The sequence below is a fragment of the Phlebotomus argentipes genome, unplaced genomic scaffold, assembly GCF_947086385.1.
Source record: "Phlebotomus argentipes unplaced genomic scaffold, Phlebotomus argentipes genome assembly scaffold_18, whole genome shotgun sequence".
Lineage (NCBI taxonomy): Eukaryota > Metazoa > Arthropoda > Insecta > Diptera > Psychodidae > Phlebotomus > Phlebotomus argentipes.
In genome coordinates, this window is record NW_026776177.1 from 10669466 (window position 1) to 10683881 (window position 14416).

Here is a 14416-nt window from a genome sequence, read left to right on the forward strand (position 1 = left end):
TTTTCTCAGCTCTGGCGCTGATCGAGAAATGTGACGGTGGAAAAAAAGCTTACAATCACTATGAGAAAATTGTTGCGGTTGGTCAGCTCTTTAATGGCTGTTTGTTTTTTAATCTCACTCGTTTTTTTTCTCGTGAATAATTCATCTTGTCCAATTCATTGCTCATTTTTTTCGGGGCCTCGCGACCAAATTGGGGGCTTTTGGGAAATATCTCGACTTTTTGTTGCGGCGCCACAAGCATCGTGAAAATGTAGTCGCTGTTGCATGTGTGCCACTGTATTTTGGTGGGGGTGGCGAGGAAGAGGGGGCAGGGACTGCCGAAAAAAGAGGCCCAAGAGCCAAAAGTGAAATTCACTTTGTCCACAAAATTTTTCGATTACATAATATTTCCACTTAGTATGTAATGGAAGAAAAACGAAAGTGGGTTCATATATTGTTGATTTTTTGATGAGAATCTTCGTGGAGGCAAAAAGCTATGCATGGAGGCGTACAACATCAACTCTTGTGAGTTGAAAATATTTGCAGAATGTCAGCGAATAATTGAGGAATTTGTGATGTTTGTAGATAAAAGCTCTTACTCTCACTCTGGCTGTTGTGTTTTTTTTGCCTATCATCTACTAAAAACTTTCCAGCTCCTTGAGCTGGAAGCCTGGAGCTTTCTCCGACCTCTGGCCGAAGGTGGGCTTTTCAGAGTGAATAAAAAAGGCGAATAAAATGTGGAGGAGAGACGCGTCAGCTGCCATGGCCTAGTAACACAATGGCAGTGGCATAAATTCACGAGATCGGGCGAGAGTGAGAGAAAGAGCTTTTTCCATTGACTCAGAAATAGCATGAAATAATATGCAATATGTTACGTGTACGAGGTAATTGCTTTTGACTCTCGATTTCATTTTATTGTGTGAGTTTACTCTTTTTCTAGTCGCTTTAGCAAACTTTAACGCTTGCAAGATTTTCTGAATCAATTAATTTCAGTGATACTGAGTAGAAATTGAGAGAATATCTCAAAATCACACAGATTTTAGTCCAGAAATTTGAAAATGTGTCTCTAATGAATGATCCAAATTGCGATGCAATTAGTATTTCATAGTTTTTTTAGGTGAATAATTTTTGAAAATACGTAGAACTAACTCTTAATGAGGCGAAAATTCTGAACAAAGCTTTTATAAAAGTAAAACACTATGTTAATGCAATATTAAACTACTTTCATCTGGTTTATCTTAATTTGATCCAGACAAAATAGAGAAGTTTTTATTTATATTGCATCTGAAAATCTTGTAAAGTTGTTAAAATACTGTGCGCGCAATGTGTAAAGCAAATGACAACAATTTCATTAGAATTAATGAATTGGCGTCAAATGAGAATTTATTGTTTGGCGTTGTACAAATTGCGCATCGTTTGGAGTGTGTGATGTGAAAAATAATTAAAGTTCTGCCATTGTTTTCAAGTCAAAACCGACGAAGAGATATTTGCAATTTTGTCTGCTGAACAATTTTTTCCTTGCGTGTCACACAACCATGATGGATTTCTTCCACAAGCTTGCACTCCCTTTTTTGGCGCTGTAGGAACACTGCAAATTTGGTGCATCTTCAACTTCAATGCAAATTGGCAGGGTGGGTCGCGGCTAATTGTGGAGAGGAATTGGGAAAAATGGGGTCACCAAATTGATTCCATTTGTGTGATAAAAAAATTATATATTTGGCAACAAGTGTGCCGAAAAAGGGGTATAGTAAAAGAACCATGAAAATAATTGCTACAATTTTAATTCTTCTTTCCACAATAATTAATTATATAGAGAAGTGTTTTGCAATTTGGTGTCTTTATTAATTTTTTCACTCTATATGGCGCTTTTTCACAATTTTTGTCGAGACGATTGGAAAGTTTAGCGGTGAAATCTGGAGAGAATCAGGATGTTGGGGCTGTTGCAGTTGTTGCACAATGGAAAACCCATAAAATTTCCCGTGAAATTTCGTAATGAAATGCGTGGAAGTGAAATTATATTCGGGGAGGAAATATGCATTTGACTTGGGCTATAAATGGATTTTCTCGTCAAGTCATTTCACTTTTGGGTCGACATTAACATGCGTGTGCTGTTTTTATTTGTACCACAGCGATAGCCAAAATATTTTTGAAACACGTTGTCAACAAATGAGATGTGAGAAAATATTGTACATTATTTTATTTATTAGCGTGAAATGGTCTCTGACCTCCTGAAGAGACATGAGGACTTCTTCCTCAGACTTTCTCCCTTTTTTTGCCTGGAATCATACCGAGTCTCGTGTGGCAGGCAATGTGCAGATTATTCTCTTCTGAGAAGGCGATCCTTCTTTGATGATCCATTGCAAATTGGTGTGTTTATGACTGTGTAAATTCTCGTCTCTTTTATTGGGTGCGCATTTCTTTGGTCACACAATCTTCCTTAACCATTTTTCGCTCGCAAAAGTCGGCGCGAAAAGAGGCGAGAAGAGGCTTCGAGTTAAAAATTTGTTCATTATTATTTAATTATTAACGCACCGAGAGAGAAGTACAAAGGAAAAGTGGGTCACAAAGTATGTCTGCGAGACTTAAAAGCTCACACATACAAAAGCTATACAAACTTTAATGTTAATTGCACCAACAGCAACTGGAATAAATCTGTCATTCTCTGAAATCGTGAAGAGAGACAGAGAGAGAGAGAAAAAAAAAATCTTTGGGCACTTTTCACGTAAATTAAGTTTAGGTGGGGTGGACAATATTGAGAGGACCAATTCGCTATGTGCTTTGATCAATATTTGACACCTCATTAGGGGAGAGCGCGCAATTTGAACCCTAGTCTTCTGGTGATCTTCCTCAATCTGATCAATTTTTCCGCCACATGATCTTCGCATCAGTTTGGTCGATTTCAGTGGGGCTCTGCGCCCCGCGCTGCCCTCCAAAAAAGTGTGTCTGTGGCGGACTGAGGCAAAAATTGAACACACAAAGCGACTGAGTTACTCATTTGCTAACAGGTGTGTGCAGTAGTGGGTATTGCGTGCATTGAGGCGCTAAGTGTGCCAAGGACAATGGAAACAACACAGCTCAGCGCGGCTCGTTTTTCTCTCTCGCGCGCCATTCTTTCTCTTATTTATTTATTTCATTCAAATTGATGCTCGCGGGTCGAGAGATTGGGAAAATGAGGAAAATTTGACATCAATCTCGATTAATTTTTGGGGTTGAGTTTACTGTAATGGGCGCAGAATGGTTTGATTCGGCATGTAAGAGTAGCAGAAACGCTCTTTGGCGAGTTGTTATGGTCTACACAGTGAGCTCATCAATGAATAATTTATATTTGAATTCTATTTAATTTTTGATAAATGCTTTATCAAATGATTTTGTTCATTAATTGAGAATTTTTCAAGCAGAAACACATTATGCTTATTTTCCAGCTTCATTAGTCATCTAAATAGATTCGAATGAAATTATATTTTTGGTTTTAACGTTTGTATAATTAGTAGAAATTTTAATATTAATAAACAGGAGTATGAAAAATAATTACATACGCGGTTTTAAACAGTCATATTATTGATTGTCGATGGTAAATTGTGTTTCTTCAGAATTCACCTTAATTTTTCTTTTATGGTAAAAGAAAAATTTTCGGAAACTCCGCCCATTCGTATGCTCCGCCCTAGAAAGTTCACAATCTTTGTGGAAATGACAAGGGTTGATTTAATCTACTTCAACATCCGTTTTGGGTCATAAAACGCTTAATTCAACTCAATTTTCACACAGTGTGTGAAGAATGAGAGGGAAACAGTTCCAAATTAATTGCCTTATTTGTAATTTCCGTCTTAGTGCAATCTTCATTGGTTTGGTGGGGCTCAGGTTTGCAAAAGTCGAAAATGAGGTATAGAGAAAAAATTAGGCATACTTAACATGGAAAAAAGTTTCTACTGTAGCGTCAAAAAGCATCGAAGCGCGATTTAATGTCAAAATTGCGAAAGAGCCGCAATGGATATTGCTTCAAATCAATTTGTACAGATCGCGCTTTCATTGTGTGATAAGACGTAGAAGAGGCCCTTTTTTCTGAGCAACGAAGGGAGAGAAAACATTGTGAAATTGCAGTCATGCACACGGACTGTGGATAATAATTTAGTGCATATGAGCTGAAAGTATATATTCTTGACTTTATGTGGTCACGTTTGCCGGCGACGAGCGCAAAAGAGACTGCAGTTTTTTTTTCGTATGCTGAAAAATTTGCATTATGGCGGGGAGTTTTTGTTTAAAAAGTGAAATTGTGCGAAGCATTGGGATGACTCAGTAAATTGGGTAGACTTCTTTTGGCAGGGCTGCAGTGATGCAATGTTGATTCATTTAGCCAGAGATTGTTCATGAGCTGTGAGTTGTGAAAAATATAATACGAGTAGTTCGGTTCGGATAGAAATCTCTTTGCACACAGAGAGTCGAAATATTAAACCACATAATTATGTTTTGAAATGTTCTATTGAAAATGAGTTTCCCTTTATGTTGGGTCGCCCATTTTAATCGGCCAGCTTGTATATTTGCGCCATGTAAAATTGAAATTCACGCTTATGCACTTGATGATTTTAAGTGATTTTCATTTTAGTTGGGGCTTTTTTGTCGCTGAGTACCTTTTCAGTTGTTGCATCATCAAGAGTCAAAAAATAACAATTTAAATTGGATTTCTCTGGCAATGTCTGTCGCTGGAGTTTTTTTCGCTCTGTCGTCTGAGGGCCTCTCCAAAATGACAGAAGTGTAAGGAAAATGATGGTGCAGCAATAATTTTAAATGAGTCGCGCAATTGTGAGCCACAGCATGAGATGAACCGCGAAATTGTGGGCATATCTGTAGCAAAGTATGATCTTTTACATGTGAAGTGGATATTCTTGTGTGACATTAATGAGGTCCATTCTGTCCATTTCATCTCGAGGACGTGAAATTGGGTCAAATGAGCACTGGTATTGTTCCTTAGGTTGAATTCGGCTGTGTGGGTGGGGAAAAGGTCCAGCAAAAGGGACTATTAGTGTCACCAAAGGCACACGGAGAGAGAGAAGGGGAGCATCAGAGCGATTCCGATCAACCTGTCCCTGACTCTGTGCTACAGACAGTGAAATCACTGAGTGAGAGTTTATACGGTGATTGAATTTATTATTATTTAATAAGTATGTAGGCTTTTTTTCGCCTCTCCTCCTCAACTGTATGGCGCGGGCAAAATGCGTTAACGTGGTGTGTGACCCACTTTGCGTTCTGGCCTAGTGCACTTGGCCAATTTTCCCTCGACGCGCTCGTCACACTGTGAACGTCGATTGTGCAATCGCCAAGTCGCGATCTCTCTCTGTTTTGTTCCAACTTGAGGCGAGACTCTCGAGAGTCTCTGGATTTCTGAAGTTGGCACTGCAGAGCAGCAAAAATTGTAGTATATTCGAAAAGACACTTATTGTTCTCGCAACTTTGTATTGTCGTGACAATTTTTGTCCCCTTTGTGCAAAAGAAAAAGGTGGATACTCTTCAATGCTTCTCGTGTCTCGTCTTTTAAGTCCAGTGCACTAATTTTCCACATAGTTTTCATCTGAAATTGTGTTCAATTGCAGTGGTGAATAGTGCATATTATGTTGATAATATCACATGGTTCGATTGTTTGTGAAGTACGTATGTTAATATGAGGAAAAATTGCCACAATTTACTTATAAAAATGAAGATGAACTATAAATTTCAACAAGTTTTCAAGCTGAAGCTTTTTAAGGACAATAAGAAGTTTCGCCTAGCTGAAATTAATTTTTTTTAGGAAATCTATCTGCAGGATATTTATTCCGAAAAATAAGAGGCAAATCTTCATTTGTAAATGTAAGGATTTGATAGCAAAGTGCATTATGCATCCACATGAAGTTTGTTAAAGAAATCTCTTTGGAACGTTTAAATGAGACTCTATTGTCTGCACTGAAAAGGGAATTAGGCTTTCAAGAATTCCTTCTTCCCCATTTTTACCTTATTTTTTCCACGATTGAAGGAAGTCGGATTGTGTTTACTTCTCTTAAAATTTTAACATTTGCTGTGGCAAAACAATAATTATTTCTTCATAAATATGCTAATTTTGGTTCTTTTATTTTTTATATTCTCTCCCAAAATCAAAATATTTTAATTTCCGCTGTTGCTGCCACACTTGTTCCCTGACGAAGGAAAAAATCTTGTGGTTTCTGCTTTCTTCTAAGAATACACCATAGATTATTTATATTTAATTCTTTCTCTTTAGCTCTTTATGGTGTTACTTTCTTCAGAAGACTTGTCAATTCATGGGAAAATATAAAATTAACGTCGAGTTTTCTTCCTGCACTTTTCGCTGAGCTTTTCTATTCCTGTATTTTCTGTTTACACATGAAATGTCGACAAAAAAGTGTGTACCCTAAGGTTATGTCACGTGTAAAAATTTGCCAATTTTGCGGACTTGTAAAAAGTGTTTACTATTGATAAATAGAGACATTGAAAGTGGGCAAAAATGAGCCTAAACTTTCGTTTAAGTAAATACAAGAATGAATAAGAAGTACTTAATAAATAAATGGAGAAGTGTATAGGAAAAAAAATCCCTAATAATTAATAATGTGAAATGCCATTTGCGAAAATCACTGGGGCAAACGTGCTAAACGTCAGGATTTTCCACCGACACTCGTGTGTGGAATTGTGTGAGAGAATATGATTAGTATCAGTGAATTAGCTCAAGTGCACTGTGTTTTCAGGTCAATGCTATCAGCATAGCCAACCAAAGAAACTACACAGTGAGGCAAAAAAGGTGCTTTTAGCCAACTTATTGGCGTGTTAACAGATTAACAACTGAAAATTTACATTTCAAAGTCATTCACAATTATATTTTTCTCTTCATTTGAATTTAGTTTGTAATATTTATTGAAATACTGCGAAGGGGAAAAGAGTGGATTGTAGATAAAGCAAATAGTGTGTGTGACGCCATGAGGAATATTTGATATTAATACATATTGTATGGCGAGTCACGGGGAGGGAATTGAGAGAGAGATCCAATTGAATAATTTTGCTGAGATTGTGAAGGTTCTTCAATTGAAAATTTCATTGAACAGCACCTTTTTTGCAGCAATTTTCACTGACATGGCGAAATTTGCTGTTAAAAAAGCAATAAATATTTAAATTAATCTTCAATACCCAGTAATTAGAATTTTCTCGGAGGTTATTTTTCAATGCTTTTGCCTGGCAAAAAAAAACATTTTTTTTCCTTCTTTTTCGGGGTTTGCCTTAAGTTTTATATAGATATTTTCTTGTGCGAAATGTCCTTTTATGGTAAAATAGAGAAACTCCTGAAGTAGGTAGAAAAGGGCCGAGAAAGGTAGAGAAAAGGGCTGCAATTGCAATTTCGTTTATTGGTTTACAACCGCTGGCTTGTGAGCCGTGTTTGGCTTCAAAATTTCTTCATCCATTTTGCGATATTGTGAGACTCTTTATGGGCCCAACGGGCACATCACCGGGGGGTGACATGGTGTCTGTCGCAAATTCCCAATAAATAGTTTTTGTAAATAGAAACAGCAAGAAACGGGATATGTGCCTTTATTTTTATTTGGATCATTTTTAAGGCGAAAACATTTCTTTCGGCAGCATTTCCAACAGAACAAGAATTCTCCGGGTTGGATGTAATATTTCTGGTAAATTTATTGGCAATTTGAGGAGAGAGTTTTTGGGGATTGCAAAAGCCCAGAAGAAGAGCGGAAGAAAATGTATGTGTGTGAAGATGCCGAAAAGGGTGTTGTGAAAAGCTATATGGATGGGAAAGTTGGAAATTTTGGTTAATTTTGGTATTAGTATTTTGCAATAGGATGTGCATTTCAACTGCAAATTAACCCCTTTCGCCAAATTTCTGAACAAAAATCCGCAGATTTCACACAATTGGCTGGTCTCTTTGGCAATAGAGGAGAAATTTTTTGCCGTATGTTGAAAATTTGCCTTCCAATTCGCACAAACTGTCGAAATATTATGTCTCTACTTGCCTATTAACAAGAAAAGACAGAGTTAAAGATGTCTCGATGAATTGTACCGTTTCTTTTGCTTCTTATTTTTTGTTTCCCTTTCATAGAAATGGTCAGAAAGTCTTCCCTGAGGATATAAAACTCCTTTGTAGATTTATTGGTGAGAATTTTCAAGTATAAATATGAAGCGTCATATTTTTGGGGAATTTTCCGTTGAAAGGCCAGTGGGAGAATATTGACAAAATTTGTGGCAGATATCGCGTGTAATCCAATAATTTGTAGATGAATTGTGTCCTCCAGCAAATAGGATCATTGGTTCTCTTGGGGAAATTCAATTCGATTTCCTTTTCCATTTTGCTTCAAGGGGAAATTTCTTGTGGAGGTTGTGTGTGCACCCGTGGGGAAATGCTGGGAAAAGGGCAGATAGTCCAGAAATGTTTTTAGTCGAAGAAAAGAAAATTGGTTTGTACATAATAAATGAGATACTTTAGCGAAAGACAAGTTCAGAATTGCCACGCCTATTCAAATGCCCCGCCCACTTTATGAATTTATTCTTTGCTTCAGTCTGTATGTCACCACAATCGTTATGACACCTTGCCGAAAAAGGATGTCATATAATTTTTATATGCGATTCTGTTCATTCTTTAGAAAATAAAGTGTTTAGAATTAACAAAAATTTATATAATTTTGCTTTTCATGGAGTAAAAAGTTTAATTTTCCATTTTCACTCGTCTATCTTGAGAATCATCATAGCTTCTGTGCTTTTATGTTGATAGCTCATTGTTGGTGTTTTTTCGGGTGAGATTGACTCCTTGAGGCTGATGATGATGATGATGAGATTGATAGGGAAATTAAATGTGAAATTGAATTGTATTGTGAGGGACAGAGTGAAATGTGAAGGCTCTCCAGCTAATAATCTTTTTATTGGCTGCCAATTGCCAATGAGTATTCTGGATTTTTTCTCTACTTCCTTCCTCATGTGTAGTGCTGTGCTCCTTTCTGAATTGATGTTCTCTAAATGGTATTTAAGAGAGCTGGGAAAAAATGAATGTGGAATTTTTTAGGGTGGTGATATATTAAATTCTCAAGATTACGATAATTTAGCATCCAACATACAAATACACTTAAGCGACGCTGTTGCTGTGGCGTCAAATTCACTCTTGAGGCGTGCGAGGGAGATGGAAGCCTCCGAAAGTGGGTTAGTAGGTCGCGAGGCGGTGGGATCTCCTCCCTCCACGCTCAGATGTCTCTCTGGGTGCTTCCCTCTGGCCCCCCAGGCTTCGCGGTAGAGAAAAATCAGCGCGTCAGTGCGCCGATTGCCAGCTCCCGCGCTCTGCGCACTCACGACGATCACGTTGATGATGATGATGATGATGATATTGTGTAATAGTGGGCATACATTGCCGCTGAGACAGAGCCCTCTGTCCCGCTCCGACTCGCGCCAAGGAGCGCCAAGCCCCTCGCGAGAGCCAAGATACGAGAGCGAGACGAGAGTCTCATCTCGGGGGTCTCTTCATGGAGAACACGATGTTAGTCAAACTGCGTCATTGTGTCGTTTTTGGGGATAATTTTTGTCACTGGGGTGGCTAAAAATGCGAGGGGAGTGAATACATTTCACTCCGGGGCGTTAAAAGAAAGAGAATGCAGTGAGCCAACTGTCAAAATTGTGACAGCGCGCGTATAACCCAAAAAAATAATATATCTCTATGTATTGCCCAAAAGCGTCTGGCTTTCGGGTGCCCCCCAATGCAAATTCCCCAAATGAAATCGAAAGCGACGATGAGAGAAGCATGAGTGAAAAAAGACGCAATATCGCGATGTGTGAGTGGCCAAAAAGACACACGCGTGTGTACGAAAAATTAAAGAGCAGCGAAAACATGAGAGTGTGAAAAGGAATAAATGAAAAAAGCACGATGTCGCCCATGTGTGCGTTCTCTAACATAGACCTGAATCGCGAAAGTAGGTCGCCGCCACACTTTCACTTATTACATGATTCTCAAATCATTCTCCATTGTGTCACAATTATGGGCAAAAAGACGGCACACACGCTGAGAATTTGGGCAGGTAGGATAGCGGAGCTCCTCGACATTGGTCAGGATTCAGGCTCAAGGATGTGGAGAGTTGGTCTATGTGCCTATTAATTTGCCAAATTATTTGGCAGGGAAATCAATTACAGAGTTAATTAGCTCGCCTACTTCTGCAACGCCTCTTCAGGAGAGGATGGTTTGTAATTATTAGGGCGAAGAAATGCTGAATTTCGCGAAATTGTTGGCAATTTAAATTCAAATTATGCCCACTGGAGAGCTTCTCTTTAAGTATTGTTCTTTTTACCTATTGAAAAGGGTAGTTCACTCTAGGCTGGAGCATGTCATACAGGATTCAGACGAATTTGTGATTCTATTTGTACGATTTGTTTATCTACTTTGTCTGTCGAAAGCTCGATGTATGAATAATTTTTGATTAGACATGGTTAATTTCAGAAAATATATACATGTTCTTAAGGAACCCCTTTTAAAGGAGTATTGGATAGAGTTTGCATGACCTTTACACATTAAGTCAGATACATAAAATCGTTGAATCAAATAAGTATGTCCTAAGCAATAGACCAATTTAATCATATGATTTCTAAGATAATTTTGATGACGTTGGAGAATTTATCCATAGTTACATTGATAGTAAAAATAAGGGTTTTCGCTTTGATTGAAGGGTTAAAGCTAAGCTTAATTTGGGGTGTGTGCAATTCGCAAAGGGAGGCGAAGCTTAAGTTTATCCCTGTGTGGGGGTCAGAAATGAGCCTGAGAGTCGCATGAGTGCGCACAATTCTTGAGAGTGAGAGAGCCTGCCTTAACATAAAATGTCTTTTGGGTGTTGAGCCACGAGAGAGTGACTTGTGAGAGATATGAGGAGAGAGAGAGAGTGTTGGAGTCTTGCAGCAATTGACTCTCACTTCTCTCTCTCTCACGGTTGTCGGATTGTGACGTTGGGCAAACGTCGTCAGCAAGACATGTCCGCTATCTCACTCTGATCCCACTTCTGTGCTGTAGTGTGTCAAATCGAAAGTGTAGAGCGCCATCTCGCTCGTGTGAGCGAGACAGGTTGCTGTTTATTTGTTGCAACAATATTTCCACAGCATTTTTTCGCTCCTTGCATGTGTGCGGTGTGTGAGTAACGTCAAAAAATTTTTGGGTCACTGTGTGTTGAGTTTGGAGCTTGTGGCGCTCTCGTCGGTCGATCCCCCCCTCCTGCCCTGCCACCCCACCCCTGAGGCCTAAATGTTTTGTATAGTGACACTAGCAATGTGTGTGGCGTTTTTGCTCTCTTAGCTCGGGCTCTCGAGTGTGGCGCGGGATTCTCAATTTCAAGTTGAGTTAGTCAATCGTGGTTCGTGTTCACTTGAAGTCGTGTTCTCGGTCACTCTGTGTGTCGAACGAATCGTGAGAGGCAAGAGTTTCGATCCTGGTTATTTTTTCTTGGATTGTGAAGGATATTCTAAGGATTAACACTCTGTGTGTGTGTCTGTGTTCCTGACGGACTTTTCTCTACAAAAACCCACTTCACATACCTGGGATTTAAAGTGGATTCTTAGAGTGGAACTTTAGTTCTCGTGCTGAAAGGAAAGAGATTGGTAAAGTTTTTTGAAAGTGAACGGAATATAGGAATTGAAGTTGTGAATTGATTCTTTTTTCTACTCTTCTTTTCTCTGGACTGAGAGAGTGCAATCAATTGACCCAGAGATTTAGTGTAAACAAGAGAGTGTCTCGGGACGTGTCGCGAGAACATCTCATTTGGCTATATTTAACATTCTCCAACCATGGTGTGGACAATGATTGCCAATTGCACTGTCCGCACTATACAGATGAACATTAAGAGAATCATACCACATCGTGTTGTTATCTTTAATGGACGACTATAGCCTCAGAGGAAAGGGAGATCTCCTTTTCACGGTGTGGATTACCAGTTTTCAAATTTGAGAACCAAATTACTTAGTGTGTTGTGTTGACTCCTTTAGTTTACTCACTGCAATGTTTGTGTCTTCTGCTGTAGAAAAGTAATCAACAACACTTGGTGTACTGCTAGTTGTTGGCCATATAGCGAGAGAAGAGGAGAAAAAGTATATTCCAAGTGACACATGTGCAATTAGTATCATCTGCGAGGCATTAATTTTTGCTTAGACCGCGTGAGAAGCATTGAATAGTGTGCGCCCACTTAAGGATCTTATCACAAAGGATTTACAGTGATAGTGACATAGTTTCGTGTGGCGGGTGGTGGGCTTCTCAAGCAAGATACACTGATATATTCCGTCCAGACTCTGTCTCTGATATTTTGCCTCCTGAAGTCAGTGGTGTGTTGTTCGCAGGGTTGGCAGAAGGAAAAGAGAAAAACACTGTCGTGAAGAATGTTATTAGATATGGAGCAGCAGCATTCAGCAGTGTTGATGTCACTCAACATTTCACCCTTCTCGATGAATCTGAATGAGTCCTCGAGCCCACCGCACGGGGCCACAAGTAACAGTGGTGGCAGCGGTGGTGGGTTGTCCGGAATGCCACCCCCGCAGTACACATACACAAATGCGGCCACAGGGAACAATCCCACGGGCAATTCCAATCAACAAATGCACCATGGCATGAGTAACAACAATAACAACAATTCATCCGGCATCCCGGCGTCCGTTCTCACCACGCAGCAATCCAACGCCACCCAGCATCACCATCAGGGGCAGCAACAGCAGCAGCAATCTGGCTATTCTATGTACAATTTTGACACGCAGTACATGTTTTCAGCCGGCTATTCTGACGGTGGTGCGGCCGGTGGAGCTGCTACCGGCACCACAACGAGTGGCGGAGCCCTGGGTGGGGCCTCGCAGCAAAGCTACATCTCCCTGCTGCCGGGTGGCGGAATGGTGCCGTGCGACCAGACGGATCTCAAGGACCTGATCGAGGAGCTGTGTCCAGTGTGCGGGGACAAAGTGTCCGGCTATCACTATGGTTTGCTCACGTGTGAATCGTGCAAGGGCTTCTTCAAGAGGACTGTGCAGAACAAGAAAGTTTACACCTGTGTCGCTGAGCGACAGTGTCACATCGACAAGACACAGAGGAAACGCTGTCCCTTCTGTCGCTTCCAGAAGTGTCTCGAGGTCGGGATGAAGCTAGAGGGTAAGTCCACTTACATATTTTTCTCCTTTTACTCACCTTTATTTAATTTGGCAAATTGTCTCAAAGAGCCCTCAAAATGAGATTCCCCAGCGTAGTTGTGAAGAGCGAGTGAAAAAATATTGCGAACATCAAGAATTAATTTTAGACTTGAGAACATTTTTTCCTGCTTTTAAATTGATTCAATCGTAAGTAGGTCAGGTTGTGCTTAGAATATTCAACACACCAATTTCAATGGGTGGCTATAGCGAGAGATCAACGGGCAATTCCCACTCAAAATTCACTCTCAAGTCATACTTATTTTATCTGTAATCCTCTGCACACAAATCCTTAACTATGGTATTTGGAAATATGGGCATAAAATGACTGCTGGTCGCAGCGGGTTTGCGAGTATAATGTCAAATTGCTCAATTTTTGGCTGAATTAATCTCAACACACGAAATGGTTTAATTGACGGGAAAAAAGTGCGAACGGACCAGTAAAGAAAAAGGTACAAGTTTTGATGGAAAGTGGGTTTAAATATACTGTCTTTCGATGGATTTGGGAATTTTCCATTACAGAAAAGCGGGGCAGTTTTAAGCACAAATTAAAGTTTAAATATTGTATTTAACCAAATTGTAAGATTTGCTATGTATAAACTACAAATATTGATAATAATCGATAATATTTTATATCTGAAATTTCAGTAACAGAAAAATGTTTTGTAATTGCCCTGCTATCTCCTATAGAGATCCCTTGTAGAAAATGCTCATTTTGAGTACTCTTATCGTCTGTCTTTGGGGCACTTTTGTTCCTCCAGAACTTCTAGGGTAATTGAGCGATAAACAAATTAATCCATAGAGTGAATGAAAGAAGTCTAATACGCGGAAGATTAAAGTGAAATTGTTGTAATTTTCCAAAAATCATCCTTAACGTAAGGACAATTGGGAGCTTTTGTGAAAGCATCACTGTTGATCAGAAGAGTAAAGTCAGAGCGCGCGAGTTCCTGGAATTCCTCGGAATTCCCCAAGGCGATAATGGAGGGAGGAAGGGGAAAGCATGGGTGGGTGTTCAAGGTCACTTTGCAGTCTCCCCTTGTCAAGGTCAGGGAAATATAAGTGTGTGTGTGTGTGTATTGGGCGTATGGGAGGAAATTTGTCTCTTTCGCTTCATTAATCACCGATTTGGCTGGTGTTTTTTTCGCGTGCGCCATAATTGTGTAATGTTTGTAAATTTTCTCCCTTCGTGATCGATGTACGGAGAAGAAAGTGAATCGTCGCGAAAGACGAAGAGAGGATGAAAGAAAGAGTGAAAGACAGGTTTTTGTGCCAC

The 14416-nt window shown here is 39.6% G+C and overlaps 1 protein-coding gene across 1 annotated transcript in view; it reads left to right on the forward strand.

Moving 5' to 3' along the window:
* Window positions 1-14416, forward strand: part of LOC132260161 (nuclear hormone receptor FTZ-F1) — a 39520-nt gene that overhangs the window by 9580 nt on the left and 15524 nt on the right. Inside the window, 1 exon segment of the mRNA XM_059758117.1 lies at window positions 12737-13108. Within this exon segment, the coding sequence (XP_059614100.1) occupies window positions 12737-13108 (372 nt within the window).